General features: G+C 51.3%; 8 protein-coding genes across 8 annotated transcripts; 5 read left to right on the top strand and 3 right to left on the bottom strand.

The window, feature by feature from the left end:
• Positions 1-293: 293 nt before the first annotated feature.
• Positions 294-2,873, top strand: LAESUDRAFT_732316 (glycoside hydrolase family 78 protein). Its single transcript, XM_040910221.1, has 9 exons — positions 294-598; positions 658-1,032; positions 1,085-1,169; positions 1,222-1,288; positions 1,340-1,353; positions 1,410-1,783; positions 1,836-2,153; positions 2,205-2,341; positions 2,396-2,873. Exons 1-9 carry the CDS (start codon positions 371-373, stop codon positions 2,784-2,786), a joined length of 1,989 nt encoding a protein of 662 aa, XP_040758122.1. The 5' UTR covers positions 294-370; the 3' UTR covers positions 2,787-2,873.
• A 1,221-nt stretch (positions 2,874-4,094) lies between these two features.
• LAESUDRAFT_666231 (uncharacterized protein) lies at positions 4,095-4,952 on the bottom strand (the record flags this gene model as incomplete). Its single annotated transcript, XM_040905239.1, has 4 exons — positions 4,095-4,158; positions 4,224-4,480; positions 4,538-4,713; positions 4,811-4,952. 4 exons carry the CDS (start codon positions 4,950-4,952, stop codon positions 4,095-4,097), a joined length of 639 nt encoding a protein of 212 aa, XP_040758121.1.
• A 990-nt stretch (positions 4,953-5,942) lies between these two features.
• LAESUDRAFT_556002 (uncharacterized protein) lies at positions 5,943-7,067 on the top strand. The gene is made up of 3 exons (XM_040902930.1): positions 5,943-6,228; positions 6,311-6,456; positions 6,598-7,067. The coding sequence occupies exons 1-3, from the start codon at positions 6,083-6,085 to the stop codon at positions 6,780-6,782; spliced, it is 477 nt and encodes a 158-aa protein (XP_040758120.1). The 5' UTR covers positions 5,943-6,082; the 3' UTR covers positions 6,783-7,067.
• Positions 6,800-8,890, top strand: LAESUDRAFT_666234 (PAL-domain-containing protein; the record flags this gene model as incomplete). Its single annotated transcript, XM_040905240.1, has 7 exons — positions 6,800-6,821; positions 6,957-7,080; positions 7,138-7,227; positions 7,276-7,854; positions 7,913-8,049; positions 8,100-8,227; positions 8,285-8,890. 7 exons carry the CDS (start codon positions 6,800-6,802, stop codon positions 8,888-8,890), a joined length of 1,686 nt encoding a protein of 561 aa, XP_040758119.1.
• Positions 8,891-10,030: 1,140 nt separating this feature from the next.
• Positions 10,031-12,031, top strand: LAESUDRAFT_732314 (aromatic prenyltransferase). The gene is made up of 4 exons (XM_040910220.1): positions 10,031-10,329; positions 10,384-10,981; positions 11,033-11,657; positions 11,713-12,031. The coding sequence occupies exons 1-4, from the start codon at positions 10,321-10,323 to the stop codon at positions 11,834-11,836; spliced, it is 1,356 nt and encodes a 451-aa protein (XP_040758118.1). The 5' UTR covers positions 10,031-10,320; the 3' UTR covers positions 11,837-12,031.
• A 213-nt stretch (positions 12,032-12,244) lies between these two features.
• Positions 12,245-14,688, bottom strand: LAESUDRAFT_732313 (uncharacterized protein). Its single transcript, XM_040910219.1, has 6 exons — positions 14,376-14,688; positions 14,193-14,316; positions 14,041-14,136; positions 13,814-13,987; positions 13,318-13,759; positions 12,245-13,268 (listed from the first exon to the last, which is right to left on the bottom strand). The coding sequence occupies exons 1-6, from the start codon at positions 14,488-14,490 to the stop codon at positions 12,381-12,383; spliced, it is 1,839 nt and encodes a 612-aa protein (XP_040758117.1). The 5' UTR covers positions 14,491-14,688; the 3' UTR covers positions 12,245-12,380.
• A 543-nt stretch (positions 14,689-15,231) lies between these two features.
• Positions 15,232-17,459, bottom strand: LAESUDRAFT_732312 (MFS general substrate transporter). The gene is made up of 6 exons (XM_040910218.1): positions 16,659-17,459; positions 16,514-16,604; positions 16,170-16,446; positions 15,878-16,117; positions 15,779-15,820; positions 15,232-15,727 (listed from the first exon to the last, which is right to left on the bottom strand). Exons 1-6 carry the CDS (start codon positions 17,228-17,230, stop codon positions 15,483-15,485), a joined length of 1,467 nt encoding a protein of 488 aa, XP_040758116.1. The 5' UTR covers positions 17,231-17,459; the 3' UTR covers positions 15,232-15,482.
• Positions 17,460-19,858, top strand: LAESUDRAFT_708926 (alpha/beta-hydrolase). Its single transcript, XM_040906701.1, has 11 exons — positions 17,460-17,523; positions 17,582-18,319; positions 18,375-18,513; positions 18,567-18,735; positions 18,784-18,930; positions 18,983-19,246; positions 19,298-19,385; positions 19,445-19,472; positions 19,537-19,599; positions 19,671-19,729; positions 19,788-19,858. The coding sequence occupies exons 2-9, from the start codon at positions 17,867-17,869 to the stop codon at positions 19,587-19,589; spliced, it is 1,341 nt and encodes a 446-aa protein (XP_040758115.1). The 5' UTR covers positions 17,460-17,523; positions 17,582-17,866; the 3' UTR covers positions 19,590-19,599; positions 19,671-19,729; positions 19,788-19,858.
• The last annotated feature ends 123 nt before the right edge of the window (positions 19,859-19,981 follow it).

The raw sequence follows: 19,981 nt of genomic DNA, 5'->3' as shown, positions 1-19,981 counted from the left end.
GCCCACTGCTGTGCTCAGCGTTTGACTGCTATCACATACGTTCATCGTCCACCTGTCAGCAAGATGTTCTTGGGATGCAATGCCAATCATAGGGTGACCGTATGATGTGAGTGCCGTGCATGAATTTTCAGCCTATTCACACATCTGTGCATCATCGCAGCCGGTGTAGTCTGCATAGAACACCGTACCATGCTGCATTCCAGACTGCTGACCTGACAGTGCTTCGCTGCTGAGCATTCTTCGGTGGGCTGCGGGCCGCCCGGAGACAGTCTCGTGATGTCCTTTTCCTCGCTGCCACCATCCCGTACGTTTCTGTTTCGCACACATATACGTGATGCACGATGGGAGACGATGAGACCGTTGGTGCACGATGTCTTCGCCCCTGTTGCTCCTGTCGCTGCTCGTGGCCTCCGCCGTAAGTGCAGCCCCGAGCGGTCCTTGGGATGCGTTCAACCTCGCCCCGGAGTCTAGGACTGTCTACCCTCGTGCCATACACAGTTCCAGTGGCGATGTGGTGAACGCGGATGGCCTCGTCTCGGACGGTAGTGCAACGCTGTCCAGTAATGGCTCGTACATAACTCTCGACTTCGGGCTCGAGGTGAGAGCACTCCCGCCTGCGGCTGCTTGTCAATACTCTTTACAACTAATTTTTGCTAGGTTGGAGGACTCATTTCGATGAACCTCGACGAAGTCAACTCTGACTCGTCTATCTCTTTGGCCTTCACGGAATCTCCGATGTTCATCAGCCCGTACACCTCCGACGACTCTTCGTACCCTTCTGCTAACATGTCTTACGACGGCGTCCTGCTCGTCTCTCCGCCACTTGAAACTGGGCTGTGGACGCAGCCACCCGAACGACTGAGAGGCGGCTTCCGTTATTTGACCGTCGCATCTACGTCTACTATCAATATCACGATCGCAAACGTCTCTTGTGCGATCTCCTTTATGCCTCATTACGAGAACATGAGAAACTACAGCGGTTATTTCTATGCATCCGACCCAACCTACTTTGATGAGGACTTCTTGACGAAGGTCGGAACCAACGTGCTTTGCATTGCATGACCCCGGCTGACAACTCCGCTAGATATGGTATTCTGGCGCATATACGGTACAAACAGACACTGTCCCGTTGAACACAGGCAGAATGGTGCCTTTCGTCTCTTCCCCTGGTTCGTGAACACTGTCTTGTACCGGATATTGCTGAGCTGATGGCTGAGTTAGGCTGGCTGAATAACGCGACACTTGGTATCGCGGGACCGATCATCGTTGACGGCGCGAAGCGTGATCGGTAAGGATCGAAGCACTGGGATTCATACTATTGATCTGACAGCGAAGATAGTGCCGTCTGGCCAGGTGCTTTCCTGAACTGCTCATATGCGAGGGTATCTGCGCTTAATGATTGATCCTAGGTGACATGGGTATCGCCGTGCCGACCCAATTCGTATCGACGAACGACCTCATCCCGACCCGCAACGCGCTCTCAACTATGTTCTCCCAGATCAACCCGGACACCGGCGAGCTGCCCGAGTCTGGCCCGCCTCTGAGCCAGACGGGCAGCGACACTTACCACGGCTGGACCCTGATCGGGACGTACAATTACCATCTGTACTCAGGGGACATCGAATGGCTGGAGGGCATTTGGGTGAACTACACAAAGGCGGTGTCGTATTTGGAGAGCTTGGTGGTTGACAGCACGGGCCTGCTTAACGTCACCGGAACGCGGGACTGGGGCAGGCTTTGGCAGGGCGGATACAACTCTGAGGCGAATGCTATATTTTACAAGGTATGTAAGTCTCTGTACGGCTGTAAACGTGCTGATATACACATTCGATCAGGTCCTCACGAATAGTGCTGAATTGGCCAATTACTTGGGTGATAGCGAGCTCTCTGCAGCTTGGTCGGCGAACGCCTCTGCTTTGAAAACGACCTTCAAAGGCGCCTTTTGGTCGGATAGCGAGGGCATGTACAAGGACAACCTTACGTCATCGCTCTTCCCGCAGGACGCCAACTCCCTCGCTATACTTTTCAACCTGACTGAATGTTCGGAACAGGCTTCGCGTATCAGTGAAGGACTTGCTCGGTATTGGAGCGACTTTGGGTCCGTGGCGCCTGAGTTGCCAGATACGATTGCACCTTTCATCGGTGGATTCGAAGTGAGCACTTCATCTTCCATGTCTGAAATATGCATCTTGAACATGATGTAGCTGCAAGCACACTTCGTCGCCGGGAACGATAGTCGTGCTATGGACCTGCTACATCGTGAATGGGGATACATGTTGTATACACCACTGAGCGTCCAATCGACAATGCTGGAGGGCTACACCTCGAATGGGTCTCTATAGTGAGTGTCGCGTTGATAGCTTCTCTGGCTGCACCTTACCAAACGGTCCCTTAGCTACCGCTCCTACGACGGCTACAACTACGATGCGTCCTACGTCAGCCACTCGCACGGCTGGAGCACCGGGCCAACATCAGCGTTAACATATTACGTCCTGGGCCTCACTGTTACGTCGCCGAAGGGACAGACATGGTCCGTCGCGCCTCACATCTCTGGTCTTCCGTCTGCGGAGGGCGGGTTCGAGACGCCGCTTGGTTGGTTCGGAGTGAATTGGTCTTCCAGTGCAGATGGCTTCGAGCTGTCGATCTCCACCCCGCAAGGCACAAGTGGTGTTGTGAAGCTGTCGATAAACGGTACGGTCATAGTGGACCGAAGCGAGGTTAATGGCGGCGGTTCTGGGTTGATCGAGCTGGACGGCGGAGACCATATCGTGTATGTACGAAGTTGACAATAGTGTTGGTTTCGTGGTTGTGGACGCTCCTAGTCATGTCGCCAATGTAATGTTGAGTGAATCTCTCGGAATGTTGATGGCAACGGATCTAATGAAATGGGCGGCAGTGTGCCGGGCGCGTTCCCGCAGCGGAGCGTTTCGCGCTGATACGCCTGCCGTACCTTCTCCTTTGAACTACTCCTCAACCAACACAACACTCATTCACGAGTTTAGGGTATGCTCTACTGCTCACTCGGTTTTGTGAGCTAAGCTGAGCCTTAAATGTTCCGAGATTCATATTTCATAAAAATGCGCAAACGAGAAGGCGGGCAGCATAAGTGTAAGTCTTGGAAGTATCCAGCCATGCGTATAGCAATAGCGCATCTCTCCAGTATTTCCTTTGTGCGATGATCATCCGTACCATAGTGACTGCCATAACAGGGGATGGGTTGTCGTCCTCATCAGCAAGAGCCATCAGAAGCCACGGAAATAGCATACAACAGTCACTGGCGAAACGGCGGTCAGCGTGGCCTCCTTGCGTGATCCAATGTGGTCATTGCGTCATGTATGGTCGTCGAAGAAGTTCGCCCGCCGCTGTAGATGTGGAAATATATACACGCCGATTACAATTATGATCAAGGTATGGACTTCCTATATGGCAGAGACGGCATTGTCCGACTTCACTTGAGCGAACGATCTCATTTCCACGGAGTCATCTGTATCCTGAAACACGCGAATCATTCACAAGTTCACGCAGAAGTTTCCAACTGAAGGCTCTCACCTGCACGTGTGAGACTGCTATGTTAATTGGAGATCCAGCAAACCTCATCGTTCCCATTGCCGAGAAGGACATGACTCCACGGGTGGCAGCCTGCAATGTTGATCGCGCGTTCAACCTTGATGATGCATGTCGCATTAGAAACCATCTAAACATTATGACAATAGCGCTTACGACAGCAGCAGCGAGTTTGAGTACACTAATGAGAGTCAGACGAAGCGATCGCTGCAACAGCATGTGGGAAGACTCACGTTTCGCGTAAAACATTAAGATTCCAATCCATATATCTGACAGGTTGGTGTAATTAGCAAACAATTTGTGATCACCGACCACTTGAGGCTCACCCCACTCCGGTCGTGTGAGATTCTACAAGTAATGGTTAGTCACACAGGAAGGAAGTCTCATTTGCAAGAATATATCCTACCAGAGTTAACATTAAGATCTCGCAAATACTGAGACATAGGTTAGAACAGTGCTGCATGACGTTCACCGTACCAACCTGGTTACAAGTCCAGTTTCTATGCAATCGCCAAGGTCAGCTACGTTGATCAGGCTCTGTCATTCGCCTTACCGATAGTCCACGTCATTATCTTGTCAATCATTGCGCTTGAGCTGAATGATCATCAACGGCCACATCAGTTGCAGCATCACACATCCATTATGACGCAATGGCATACGAATGACGATGATCCTGCTTCTTCCACAACCAAAAGCAGAGAGCGCAGGTGTTGAGGACGTCGATGAACATGGCAAGTGCGAGAGAAAAAGTGATCGTCCATGGATACAAGCTTTCGTAGCGTCCGACGGTCTTGGATTTCACATCAAGGACGCAGATAGTGACGGTGATTACCACACGGCAAAAACTGGCAGACCATGAAACCAGGCTGGTGAGTAAGCGGCCAGAAATGATATAGACTCTCCATGCGAAAAACGACTTGTCGATTAAAATGAGTCTACAACTCTGACTCATCAGCGGAAAGGTAGTATTTACCTGTACAATAGCACTTAGCAGTCCTCCGATCGCAAAGGAAACATCCATACTCCAAGGAAGGTCTTGCAGGGTCGCGAGTTTGCCAAAGTTGGTTATAGTCAGAGAATATAAATATATGCAGGTAAGCACGGTGAGAAGAGTCTCAAGCAGCCTATATATTTTCAGCATGCCGAAAACTAGCCAGGTAGGCATGAATCGCCGATACTCACCATACACATCCGACCTGCATGATTGTCTTTGGTTGATAAGAATATTGGTGCCATACGTTGGGACGCACCAGCGTTTGCAGCCACCATGGATCCCTTCCATAGGAGCGAGCATATATGTATGCCTGCATAGTTGTAATGCCATACAGGAAAGTCGATATCAGTATACCGATTTCAATAACGCCAGCGGTGAGACCGATAGGAGCCATGGTGGCGTAGGGCAGAAAGTTGCGTTCGACGGTACGAGTCGCAAAGATATAGGCAGGCAAATGGAACAATACATCAAACTACACCTTAATTCAGGGTGTCAACGGACAAGCGTTGATGGCGACCGATGCAGATGCACAACGCGGAATGATTCTGTTTTCTGGACGACATTTCTCCTCTTCCGGGAAGGTGCTTGCGTGTAAGTCACTTCATCATAATCTGTGACACCTTGCAACCCTGCCCGGGCCCCTCATCTGCTTCTCGGTAAATGATAATCTGTCATGGATTTATCGCTCGCATTTCGGGCCAGTTTCTCTGCTTGTGTCGTTTTGCAGCGGCTCGCATCAGGAGAACTCAAAGCTTAGGACACTTTGATCCGCTTGCCGTCACCAAAAAAGACAGTAAGCTCGAGAAAGTCTCAGGACCTTCTTGTTTTGAACCGTTTCTGAGCTGGGAGCTTCTTATCGTGCCCTTGTTCGCTTGTACAAGCCAATACCAGCAAGAATGAGCCAAAAAGGAGGTTTTCGAGCCACAAGTCGATTTGAGATTTCCTGATGCGTTAGCCGTTCAAAGATCGGCATACTCACTCGCTTGGTACATCGTGACATCTGATAAACATCAAGACGCCTACGAAACACCCCTGTTTCAGTGTTCATCATACTATGAAGTCGGTTGTACGCACCTCCCTCCACCTTTGAAGAATTTGAAAACGTGGACCTCCGACAAGTCCGATCGCATGCAGCCTGGTGGCGTACTCGGAGCCCGTCCGTTCTGATGATCAAAACACGGCATTCTCGAAGACTTTGCACATGCGCGCGAACGTTCAAACGTTCATGCATCACATGCATCATGTTCGCATAAAATCCATGCGCCGCAACCTCACCTCAAAATCTTCACATGATGGACATGACACCGCTAGCATCGGAACTTGAACACTTGGAACCTGTTCGGCTCTTCAAACGTGAAGATTGTCACCAGTTGCCCGATATTCGGCTCAACAACTGAGGTCTTCGCGCCTGACCTTTGTCGTGTCTGGATTTGGGTACACGCGTCAATAGTCGGTCATCGAAACCAAGAGCTTCCTCAAGAAGATAGAAGGCACTTCCATACCCTGACATTTCAAGCTACTGCCATGACTGAGAACAGCCAGCCTCTGAGCTCGCACCTCGATCTCGCGGTGAAACACTGGTCAGAAGTTGTAGCGTTGCGGAGTCGTTCAGCCAGTACCTGCACTGATGGAGAATCCTTTACTGTTGCTGGCGTTGTGGCAGTTGCTCGGTAGGTCTCGATTACGTGTCTTGCAAGATCGAACGTTTTGATAGATCTGCCCATACGCCTCATTCCTGTGTTACTCGAATAGCTTCGGTATCGCTCCAGATATTCCAACGTCGCATGACGCATTGCAGGCTGTCGAACAATCTGCGCAGCTTGTGACAGCATACATTACCGCAGCAGAAAGTGGAAAGGATAGTATGTACGGTGTTACTACCGGGTTCGGAGGCAGCGGTGAGAATTATCCTTTGACCACTATTGAGTCCCACACATACTGAACGAGCCAAACTTTGTCATGTATCTCAACGAAATGCAGCGTTCGTCAATTATTCTGTATAGTGTAAAGAAGCATAGTCTGATGTAGCAATGTTTCAGAAACACCCGAGCCAGATCGTCGGAGGTCGCGCTCAAACTCCAACGAGTCCTCGTCAAAGGGTTGCAGGCAGGCATCGTACCTCCTCGAAAAGGATGGGCAACACTGCAGTCTCATGAAGCTAGCGGAAACGAAGAATATGGCTCAGCAAGCGCATCGCAAGACTCTACGCTTATGGAATCTTTGACGAACGGAACTTTGCTGATGCCAGAATCATGGGTCCGAGGTAAGAATCAATGACTCGCGCTTGACATGCAGCACGTACTGTACAATTATCATGAAAATCCCGCTCATGGATGCCCTACGGGACGTTACCGCTGTTGCTACGCTTCATAGGCGATTATTGACGCACGATGCATAGGTGCCATCGCGATCAGAATCAACGCCTTGATCCGCGGTCACTCTGGATGCAGATGGGTTGTCATTGATGCACTTCAAAAGCTCCTTGCGGCAAACGTCATTCCATGTCCTCCGCTCAGGCAAACGTTCTGACCTCAGTCGCAAAAACGTAGCTGACCTATATTTCCTCCAACCAGGCAAAGCATCAGTGCCAGCGGAGACCTTGGTCCTTTAGCATATATTGCAAGTGCTCTTACAGGCGACAGAGATTGCGCTGTTTGGGATGGAGAAGGGTAAACACTGCACTCACTATATATCCTCCAGCTGAATCCTTTGTTTAGGAAGGACCGTCGCATCATTTCTTCTTCAGTAGCTCTGGAACGTCATGCTATATCCGCCATAGAGTTCCTTCCGAAGGAAGGATTAGCTGTGGTTAATGGTACCGCGCCATCGTGTTCAGTATCTGCGTTGGCCATACATGATGCACATTTTCTTCTTTTGCTGTCACAGGCGACTACGGCGATGTGCGTAGAAGCTCTACTAGGAGCTCTGGAGAGCTTCCACCCTTTCCTTCATGATGTCGCAAGACCTCATCCAGGACAAATTGAGGTTGCCGCAAATATTCGCCGTGCACTCGCTCAGAGTAGGCTGGTAACGCAACATGTAGAAGGCAAGGCGGGTGACCGCCTAAGACAAGACCGCTACAGCCTGCGTACAGCTCCCCAATGGATTGGACCTCAGGTTGAGGAGCTCCTTAGCTCCCACCAAACCATCCTCACGGAGATCAACTCAACCACGGACAATCCCATTCTTGATGCAAGCAACGGCCGCACGACCTCTTTCAGTGGAGGAAACTTCCAAGGAACTTCCTTGACAATCGCTATGGAGAAAACTCGAATCGCTTTACAACACGTCGGTGCGTTGCCTGTAAATCCATCTCGATCGTGCTGTAATTCTTCGAAATCCGACAACAGGAAGAATTGCTTACGCGCAAATGGTGGAACTCGGCTCGCCTCATATGAGCAGAGGGCTCGCTCCTGATGTGGCCGCGAACGAGCCGAGCATCGATTATGGCCAGAAGGCGATGGATATGGCGTGTGCTTCCTATCTAGCAGGTCAGTGCCAAATTGCGCATTATCACCGTATCTGTCTAATGCGTTCACAGAGCTGTCTTTCATATCGAGCACCGTGTCCAACCACGTTCAACCTGCGGAAATGCATAATCAATCGGTGAATTCACTTGCTCTGATATCGGCACGGTACACAATGACTGCCGTCCAGTTAACTCAGATGGTGAGTGTCCTGTCAGCGCTTCTATGTCTTCGTTCTCCGACCGCTCTCCTTGTGCAGATAATGGCGAATCTCCTTTTGTCGCTTTGTCAAGCCGTGGACCTACGAGCGATGTACAAGTGCTTCTTCGACAAATTGGACGGCCACATCCGTACAAGTCTTCTCGCTACAATTCAACCCGCCCTCTCCCCGCTAAAAGTGCAAGAAATGACTACGTTGTTGCGGCAGCAAGCGGAGGGGAGCTTCCGGGAGACGGGTACACTAGACAGCGGAGAGCGGTTCTATGTGATGTGCAAGCCGCTCGTTGCCGACGTATCATCCTATCTCAGCACCCTGACACAGGAACCAAATGCTTTCGAGCAACGCCATTTCGATGCCCATACATTCCATGTCCAACTTGCCGCCTCCCTGTCAGATGCTTGGATATCAAATCGCTCGTCTTTTTTCGACAATGGCTCGGCGGAGGAATTACTCGGAGTAGGAACGAGGCAGCTCTATCGCTGGGTCCGACAGGACCTCGGTGTTCGCATGCGCCGAGGTATCGACTTTGACGAGGAAGGGACCGATGCAGTAGTCAGTCGAATCTATGCTGCGATCGTTCAGGGCGACGTGAACAACGTTCTGGTGAAGATGTTCCGGGATGGCGATTTGGAGTTGTCGGTATAATTTCCCTCCGCTAAATGAACTTCAATTCTGGGCCGATGAGAACTGAGATCGTCTCTCGGAAGCTCTTGTTTAGTCATTTAGCTACTGTGATTAATAGTCATGTCAACTCGCGTTCGCATGCGCACTTCATGACGAGTTCAGGCCGTACGCATTCGTTGCACTCGCATTCGCTCTGGCCGTGGTGGATGCATTCACAAGAAAGCCATATTGGACGATGTAGGCCTCCGATTCGAGCGTTGCTGATTGAAGATCCGGCGATGTTGTTGCCGATTTTATGCCGAGAATCTCTTTATTGAAATGCAACTTGACGCAGAGCTATGGCAGTCTCGGAGCATCTGCATCGCCGTCCCGACCATGGCGCGTGTGATCATTCTCATGCAACAAGGGGAGTCAATGCAGGAATGATGGAATGCGCTCGGAGGCCTTGAGCGCTCATCAACGCCTGACACGATCAAGTCCCTCAATCACTGCGCCGCGGCTAACAAGTTGACGTTCAACGTTCAACCCTAGTTTGAAACAAGACATGAACCCCAGTTTTTTCACCTTGTTAAATCCCGTCAAAAGAAGGAAAATCGCGTTTTGTAGCAATCGAGTCAAAATGTCAAACTGAATTCACGTCGAGAAACAACGCTCTACAACGTCTCATATGCTATTGCATCTGGGGCGCTGACTTGACCTGTAATTGCTTTCATAACACGCATTTCAACGTCGACCTATCGAAAGCGTTGAGTCCTACATTGGGGGGCCTCTGTCACCTGGTGTAGAACCTCCCGTATTTCACTGGCAGACCTGGATGTGTGTGAGTGTTTCAGCTTGATCGTTCGGGAACAGCATCGGATCCTTTCGCCTACAGATCTCATGTTCGGCGGATAACGACCGACTCAAGGCATCACATCGTGATCTGGAATACGCGCAAAATTTGCGATGAGCGGATATATCTGCGAGGTCCGGAGCCGTGTCAAGACACAATATCTATCCAGCGCATCCCACGCCGTGCGTATCGATGATACATATATTTGATGGAAGATCATACGACAACTCCATACACCATGTTCATGACAGATATCAAAATCAGAGAGAAGAGAAGATTCTGAACTGATCACTTTCGAGCATGGAAACTGTGCATCATCCACTGCTCATGATGAAACCATTAGAAAGTATGGACACTTTATCGGTTCTCAGCCGATGGTCATGTCCCAGACCGTGGTGAAACGCATTTTACAGAACTCTATTTCCCCCATCAGACCTCGTCAGAAAAGCTATAACAATCTTTGGGGCAATTCACAGGTTGCATGCATCGCGCGAATCACTGCAGTCTCCCCTGTGACCATTGTTCTCCTATTTACCACTCAATCTGCTATTGGCGATCCAATCGCCGTTCGACAGCGTCACGGTTTCAACTCACCATTGCGGAGATTGCTACAGTTGACATGCTGTCCGTGCGTATATGTGCTCAGTTCTCAACCAACGCGGCCCTGATCATCATCCAATAGGTTCTGACGTTACGCGCCCAACAGCCACAGGTCCGATGGGAAACAACGGGCGAGGTGCTGATGCGGCTCCTAGAAATGGCAGCATACTCTGAAGATATCAAAGATGCATATGAAGCGTTCTACTACGCCTTCATCTTACCGGAACTGGGAGAAGGACGCGACCCCCATGCTCCACCCTCTGTGCACCACGAATCATTTCATCTCACAGTCTGCTCCCAGAGCTTACCGAAGGCATACAGTTTGTCATATCCGGACACGTTGCCGTTGGACGCGCGTTGCGGTTCGCCAAATGCGCTGACAAAACATGTACCACAATTCGTCTCCTTCATGACTGACGACCATACTCCGCTCGAGTTCTCATGTGTTTTCGACGTTGACGGGCGTGCTACCATACGGTTCTCCATTGACCCCATAGAGCGACAGAGAGAAGGCGGGGAACCGGCGATGAAGGTCTTCGAACACTATGCTTCGATTCTTGGCATCTCCGATGCCGATCTTGCTTGGTGCAGGGTTTGTGCAGCAAATCTCACTATGGTTACGGATGCAGGGCCGCTCAAGATCTACGGAAGGCCAAGATACCCCTCTCAATACTTCGTCGGTAAGTTTCGACGTCTCTGTCGATCCAGAGAACGGGCTCATTCCTTCTCAGGGTTCGAGTTGACAGGAGCTACACCGTCTATGAAGGCGTACTTCTTGCCTGAAACCATATCCGCTGCCACTGGGATCTCCAAATACGAGCTCGTCGAGGCGACGATACGAGAGCTTGCGCAGGATGCGAAGGGGCTGCTATTGGCGTGGAGTGCAATCAACTCCTTTTTTTGTGCACTGCCAGACGATCTCAAGCCCTCTCCGGAGATCGTTGCCGTCGACTGTTGTCCTTCGCACAGGAACCGTGTGAAGGTATATGTGCGCACGCCTAAAGTCACCCTCGACATCATCCGGCGATTCATGACACTGGATTACACCCTCAAGACTCCCGCTCTTGAGCAAGCGCTTTCCTCCATAGCGATATTCTGGGACATACTATTCCCAGGCCTTCCCGTCGACAAGGAGCCAGAGCTGAGCAAACAGCACACGGAGCACCTTACCGGTGGTCTTCTGTTCTACTACGAACTGCGCGGAAACAGTTGTAACCCTTATCCAAAGGTCTATATCCCCGTCCGACATCTATGCAAAAATGATGAGCAGATTGTCGAGGCAATGGAGCAGTTCTATCGTGCCATAGGGAATTTGGAGACTACCAAAAAATACCACAAAATCGTACGGAACACTTTGTGAGCGCTTACTGATATTTTTATTAATTGGTCCTGGATTCTGATGATGTGTTAGTACCCATCGTCCGCTCATGTCACGGACCGGTATTCATACGTATATCGCCGTCGCCGCGAAAGCAGATAGCATTGAAACTACAGCATACTTCAATCCGGAGAGGCATCACGAATGGGCTGCTTAGACGACGTCACCATAGACTTCTTCGTTCGGATTCACGGACGTGTTCGTTTCACGGCCAACGTCGATTAATGGGTTTAATAGCATTGTCACTGTAGAAGTTACGCTTGAGACCTTGCGAATATTGCTGAGGCTAATGCTATGTAGAGACGCGTCTAGATTTGATTACGATATAATCACTATTTGTTGCGGTTGCATGAAAACGACATAGATGTTGCTGGGAGACTTGACACGAGGATAGCTGTGTCGAATGGGTACCACTTTGAAGAGGACCATCGAACGGAAACTACTACGGACAGCAAGCCGCGCTTCCAATACTGCCGCTAGCTGTTGAATGTACCCAGCGGCTGACCGTAATTTCCATGCGCACCCCGCTAATTGCTCCCATGCTCAAGACAAAGGAGCGCCAACATTATGATGATCAGCCATTCACGGCATAGCATTCGCACTACTACTATCGTACATTCAGTGGCAAGAGCACACAATTCCGACACAATCTCATATAACGCTAACACAAAGACGATAAATCTGACCAACCCGCGTTACAATCACTCCGAAAGCTTGGTTATTTCCTTCCGTCCTTCCAACGATATCTCGCCGATCCCTTGAGTACTTTGCTCTACGTCCTTAACTTGCTGTTCGCAAGGACGAAGAATTCTCGCAAAGTACACATCGAGCTCTTCTGGACGAGCTAGCGGCACACGCAGAGACACGATGCCATCCGGGCGAACGACAATAATCGCTCCTTCGTCCGCATTCACATCGTATCTGTCGAACGCCTCCCCCGTATGATCGTAGACGGTCCTTCCAAACGGCTCCGCCCCAAGAACCTCTGAGGTTTGCATCGCATCGGTTCCTCTTACGATCGTGAGGTAGGAGAACGCAGGCGCCCGCGTGTGTGCGAACGAGCGTGGAGAAGCGATGTGCTCGCGAAGCGCATTATACTTCCGCTGGGACGCTGCGGACAGCTGCACTGCATCCTGCAAGACCTGCAGCTCGCCTGCCCAGATCATAATCCAGAAGCGCCCTTGATACGGCATGAATTCATGCAACCGACGCGGGACGAACGAGCCTAATTCGAACACAAGAGCATCGGGAGCGCGCGCGCCTATTAAATGAGTTTGTGGCGCGGAGTTAGGACGATTCAGCATGTTTTCCTGGTACGAGACGCCCAGGCCGACGGAGAATGCGGAATTCATGTTGAACACTCGCTCAAGGTAGGCATTGACGTCGGCATCAGGAGGCGGGTTGTAATGTGCAGGTATTTTGCCAGAGATGAGGGAGGCGATGTCTCGATCGAGCTCGATGAGATGCAGAGCAGATGCGCGACGCTCAGAGTTGTACGTATCAAGGATCTCCTCGTCGAACCAGCCCTTAAGAACGCCGGCCAGTTTCCACGCAAGGTTCGTGGCGTCATGCAGGCCAGTGTTCAGGCCCTAAAGGTCAGCTCAGCGGAGAGTGCCGCGGAAGTAAATTCTGACATACCTGTGCAGCGCCTGACGAGTGCGTATGTGCTGCATCTCCAGCCAAGAACACGCGGCCCTTCTTGAAGGTTTCGGCGACTCGCTGGCCGATCTGATACACCGTCCACCAGTCCAGCTTTACGAACTCCAGCGAGAACGGCTCCACTGCCTTTCGTGCCTCTTCCATGACCGTTTCTGCGGTAACATTCTCTCCGTGCTCGCCGTATAGTGCATCAGGACACACGAACCCAATGCGAGTACGGCCATTATCCGTCGGTGTCCACAAGACGTTCCCGTGATGACGCGACTCAATCGAGACACCGACTCGCCTGCTCTCCGGCATGTTGGTACGCACGATCGCATCGAGCCGGACCCACTTATTTGTCGACAATGTTCCCGGGAAGGATATATTGCTCAGGGTCCGTACCGATGATCGGCCACCATCAGCTCCAATGAGATATTTGCTGCAAGGCGCATGATTGTATTTGTGAGCTCTATACGAGTGATAGCATACTTACCAATGGACCGTTGCTTTCTCAGAACGAAACTGCACGGTAGCAGCAATGGGATATTCCTGAGAATCGCCAACGCAAAAATCCAACAACTTAGCAGGGGACTGTACTGCGGCTGGGTCGAACTCGGCAATAGCATCCCGGAGAGCGTCTTCGATGTATTTCTGGCGGATGCTAAAGCTGTAGCGTGCGATATCAGTAAGCGATCAAGACGATCCTGATGGTAGACCAACCTGTAATCGAAATAGGTCTTGCCTTTGATGGCATTCTGGACGAAGCTCCAACCTCGGGCAGGAACTCGTTTGCCGTCTTTGAAGGTAGTGGCGTTTCTGTTCCCCTACAGATTCGGTACCGCTTCGTGTTTTCGAATTCAAAAGAGACGTACCTCACCACGAAGCCTACATCAGCAATCCGGCTGTACACGCCGATGAGGCTGAGCAGCTCCAGCGATCGAGCATACAGCATACATGCGCGACCATATAATGCTTGTTCAGACTTGTCATGCTGCTCTGTGAACAACGCGATCAGGCGTAGCAGAGAAAGAGATAGCAGGAACTTGAATATGTACCGATGGCTAAGACACTGATACCGGCTTTTGCAAGGATGTATGTCGCGGTTAGGGAAATGGGGCCTCCGCCGACAAGAAGCACGTCAACGGTCTGGGGCAGAGTTGAAGATGTCATTTCTGCGGCTGGTGCCTGCTAAAGTTCCAGCCAAATGTTTTCAAAGCGTTTCTTGAATTACGAGGTAGCTGGAGGGACCAACGATGGAGGTGGGGAGAGAGATCAGTGAGAAGGAACGCGCCCGAGAGTGCTCCACGAAAGCTGATTTATGGGCCTAAGTTGGGTCTGAGACCGTCACCGAACGGAAACGTTTGCGGGACGGTCGTGCATTCCGAGCGAGCCCAGATCTCTCTCGAAAGGTGTTCGCGAAGCTCGGCAACAGAGAAGGAAATCTCCTAAAGATGCGTTATATCAGCGTGTGGTCAAGCTTCAGCTTCAAGGATGGAACGTACACCCTATTGGGCACTTCGGAAACGACTAGTGTCGCCGCCGGAGCCAAATAGGCGCAGATGATTGAATATACATCAAATGGAAATACTGTGATCGGAGTGCTTTAAGTTTTGATTTTTTGCAATATAATTGATGGCACGTTGTAACCACGTGAATCACAGCGTCTCCGCGCCCTGGCGGCAGATCCCTTGCTCGCCTTCGATGCGAGGCGATGCCGCAGAGGAGCTGCCTGATAGAGTGCGGAAGGACGGCAGCGTGTAGGGTGAAGCGAACACAATGAACTTATAGACGTGACAACTGTGACAGAGAGTTCCCCGTTAAGCCATGATGAGCAAATATTGCCAAGCAATGGAAACGTCCGACTGCCATTTCGACCGGGAGAGCCTTGCTCTGGCAAGCAAAGTTCAATATGAGGTTTGCTCTCACACCTGCATGTTGAGTGCTAACAGAGATTTACAGGAGCATCGTACAGGCATGGTACCCCAATCCTAGCTGAGGCAACGTGGTCCGAGTCGGGTATAGAGTCAAACACTGATCATCTAATGCAGACCATCCAAACGGCCGAACGCCTGTTCCATACATCGTTACTATGGGTATCGTTCGCAGGAAGTGGGGTAGACCAGAGAAGATAATGATCTAAGACCAGCTTGCTGATGACCGCGTCATACCTTCTCAAACAATCGTCTGTTGAATTGGAAGCGTACTGGGAGAAGCACGAGGGACGCCACGACAGATACCAACGCGGACCATACGATCAGATACCGATACGCACTGCGCGACTCCAGGTCCATCTTTCCGTCGCGTACTGTATTCATGATGATCTGCGACCCCAACGGTACTGAAAAGATGGAAGGTATGATGACCGCAAGGAACTGGAATGATACTGCGGTGCCAAGCTTCTCTATACCTGTACGTGAGGTCAGTCGGGCTTGAGTGGAAGACGGGTGCAGCGGCGTACCAACAATCTTGACAGCAGTAGGGACAGACAGGGACCAGTATGCTGTCCGAACCACAGGCATGAGTACATACCCGTCTGCATTATACGAGAGACACTGACCTCCAGCGAAGATCCCATAAAAGACAGCGAAGACCATCAAAACGCCCAGACTGGCCGCAAAGTACCACATCACGATCGAGGACAGCCCCATTAACAGACTGAAGACTATCAGCAAATTGATCGGCCCAGCCTTGTCCGCCAGCGTTCCCGACAGCACTCTGCCTACGACCTGCATGCCGTTCGCAACGGAGACCACTCCGGACGCCTTGGATGCGGAGATTCCGACGGCAGTACAGTAGCCTGCATGGTCTTTCATGAAAAAGAGTAACGGAGGCCAGAAGTGAGCACTGACTTGGTATAAAGAACAACGGTGTCGCGTAGCCGAAGAACTGGAAGAAGACAAACAACAAGAAGTACGGGAACCCGGAGATTCTGAGTACTCTCCAGTCGAAGGCTTTGTATTGCACATTACGCTTAGCAACCGAGCGTTGCTTGATCAGGAGCACTCCGCAAAGACCGAAAGCGAGGCTTATGAAACCGAGGAATCGTAGACACCAGGCGATGGAAGTGTGACTGATAAGCGCTTGCGAAATGGGAGGTAGTACAACGCCAGCGATGCCGCTGCCGGACTACAGGCAAGTACCCAAGACATATAATTACTGTGAGTTTCCGGCTGAGGAAATATAAACGACTAACACTGGCGATACCCGTTGCTAAACTTCGACGCTTGGCGAACCACTGCGAGGGTAACCCAACGGCGGGAATGAAAGCGAATGAACATCCGATGCTGTAACAATTCTCAGGCACCATATCGTTTACGAGAACGATGCATATCACTCACCCAAATAGGATGCCTTCCGAGAGCAGAAGCTGCCAGTACTGCATCGAAATCGATGCCAGCATGAGGGAGAGTGACACCAAAACGACTCCACAGAGTACGGTGAACTGCACGCCCACCCTGGAGACAAGGATGTTCGCGAGCGGACCGACGGCAAACGTGAATCCTCCAGAGCAGCCGCCTATGTATCCGATCTGCGCAACCGTCCGATCACGTAAATGGGAGCTGGGGTCGCTGATATACGCGCTCTGCAGTATGCCCCAGACGTTGACGATCCCGAACGTCGTGAATGTCACCAGCCAGACTGCGGCCACGGTCATCCAGGCATGGAGACCGCCGTCCGGGGGAGAGTCTAGCACTTCGTTATCGACTTCGACAATCGCTAGGCTGTCTATGGCGGCCTTCTCTGCTTCTCCTTCTGTGGATTGGGTCTTGACCAGTGACATGGAAGACGACGTGAGGCCCCTGATGGGGAGTGAGAGGGGTTCTGCAAAACGAGTGGATGCAACATGCTGCGCTGCCGTGCCAGGGGATAGACTTCCGTCGGGAGTGGGTGCGGCTTGCATAGTAGACATGTGCTAGAGATGGTGGAGAAATTGATCGCTGGAATCTTGGAGGAAGCATATGTGCAATTTGGACAGTCCTATATTGTGCGATGTAGCACGACATGCTAGACCCTGATGGCAGCCTTCTGCACCTGCATCCGGCAGAATAGCGGCGTTCCCCTGGAATGATATGCAGACCTTGGAAGCCTTGTTCGACATGGCCGAGCGCTGATTGATGTTTCGTCACAACAGGCGCAGATCGAGGAGGCGCACGTACATGTAGCCGACCACGAGTTCCGACGAATTTGATGGCATCGTTTTAGGTGATGTTTCTTCCAACATTAATGTTACATCAATTATCGAATTGACATTTTGGGTTAGATGCTGCGGGTTCCACCGTGACGGACGTCGGCAGTGAGGTTGTGGCAGCTCGGCTTATGGGATACGAACATCCCATCATATCTCGAGCTTTGTGGCAGCCGACTCTACGCGACAGTTCGTTGCACATGTACAAAAAGGTTCCCAAAGATGCCCACCAATTGGCCATGGCGTGGCTTTGCGTGTGTCACATAAAGCAAGCAAGTGCAGCGCTTCCTAATTCAACCCCCTACGTTCCTCGGTCCCTTGCACCGCAATCGACGACCACAAGCAGATAGCATTCTCGTCATGCAAACGAGACCAGCGTTTTCTGTGCCAAATGGTCCGCTCAAGACGCTACATGAAGGGGTGCTTCTGCAACCTCTGTTGTCGATCAAGGAGATTCTCGTGTCCGAGCCTTTCACTCCATGCCCTGACCTCCCCAGAGCACACATTGTGGCGGGATACAGGAGAACATCGCACATAGTACCTGCCGCATGCCCGCGTTCGCTCCCACCGCAGGCGCCTCTCCGACAGCAGTTCAAGGACGGCAGCTCCGGTGACGCCAAGACCATGTCCAAGGCATTGATAGATGCCAAGTTGGCATTCGAAGGCGAAGAAATGCGGAACAAGTGCAGGGGCGCATCCAATGCCGTCATGTGGAACTGCGTAGATCGCTATGTTCCTGCGAAACCAGCGGTGGATCAACACAAAGCCGGTCTAACACTGTTCTTGACACACGCCAATGGCTCCCCTCGCCAGGTTAGAACTGGTGCTTTTCTCTCACAGATTTCAGCTAATGGAATATTTTGTAAAGATATGGGAGCCGACTCTTGAGCATCTACTGAAGAAGATGCAAGGTCATCCGTCGGTGGCTATCGACGAGATCTGGTCGTTCGAGTCCGTGCAACACGGTGATAGTGCGCTCTTCAATGAACATAACTTGAGCGATGTATGTGAGTGTTCCTTACGCCGATGCTTATGGTCACCCGAACTAATCAGCAATCAGTCGATTGGCAAGATCAATGCCGCGACATTCTCAATTTCCTTCTCAACTATCTCCCTCAACGTAGCGACACCGCGTCTCTGCCCGTCCAGCTCGAGCGTGTGACGACTGCACCTGGTGCCACTCGTCGCTGTGTCACTGGCATTGGACACTCATATGGCGGAACAACGCTGTGAGTTGTCTCCCCCTCACGAGTAGCAGCGTACGCTTACAAAGCCAGCGCGAGGGCGGCTTTGGCTGAACCTGATCTATTTCATCGATTGATCTTGGTGGAGCCTATGATTGTCCCTCCGTCATTTACTAGAGGCAAAGGCCTTGATTTACTGCTCAAGAGCGCCTTGAGCAAAGTCCAGAGGTGGCCGTCAAGGTAGGCCCCGTATGCTCATCGACATCCTTGCTCGATAATGTCATTCTGTCAGATCGCATGCCAAGCAAGCATTCCTTCAACATCCAGCCACGAAAACATGGGACCCCGCAGTGATCGACACCTTCGTCGAACACGGGTTGGTGGAATGCGGCGACGATTCTTCCTCACCGCAATCCGTACGATTGAAGACGTCTCCGTTCGACGAGGCGGTCGTGTACTGCGAGTGGAACGTCTGTTACGAGGCGTGGACTGGGCTGAAGGACCTGGATATGCGGATTGCGCTGCATTGGATCATGAGTGCACGCACGAACGTGACGTGAGTACAGAGTATCAGTGAGCTATTGAGTGTGATGTGAACAACCCTAAGGACCGGTGGCGAGGCTATGACGCAGGAGACGGTTTGGAGACGCACGTGCAATACTACTAACGTCCGCCTACCGGAGGCTGGTCATCTCGTCGGTGTCCTCCCTCATAAGACCATGTCGTTCATCATGCTGACGGTAGTGGCCCACAGGCTGTGCACGAAGCCCCAGAAGCGGTCGGTGAGCAGCACCCTTGGTCTATGCAAAATGTTTATTACCATCATACACTAATTTGTGTTCTTAGCCTCAGAAATCCTGAATGCTCTGTCTTCCGAAGAGCCGAAGAGCATGCTCTAGAGCAGCGGAGGCGTGTAAACAACCAATACTTTTGATTGCTGTCTCGTTTTATGACATATTGCTGGACATTGCACACTCTAGGGGCGATGGCGTGCGATGCTGGCAGGCTCATGTTGGGGTAAGCTTGTGCGAATGCCGGGGTATGTCCACATTCAGAGCATCCTTGGAAACGGAGAGTCATAAATGATACACTCACAGCGGATGGAAATGGGGTCGATGACGGTAGTTTTGGGTTCAATGAGCTGGGCGGCGGAGAACGTACGAAGTTGGCAATAGTGTTCTTTTCGTGGTGGTCGACGCTCCTGGCCGTGTCGCCAATGTAATGTTGAGCGAATCTGAGGATGTAGAATATTCACGGAAACGGATCGAACGAAGTGAACGTTAGTGTGCGA

This window comes from Laetiporus sulphureus (assembly GCF_001632365.1).
Source record: "Laetiporus sulphureus 93-53 unplaced genomic scaffold LAESUscaffold_83, whole genome shotgun sequence".
Taxonomy (NCBI): Eukaryota; Fungi; Basidiomycota; class Agaricomycetes; order Polyporales; family Laetiporaceae; genus Laetiporus; species Laetiporus sulphureus.
This window is presented reverse-complemented; position numbering and strand designations above follow the sequence as displayed.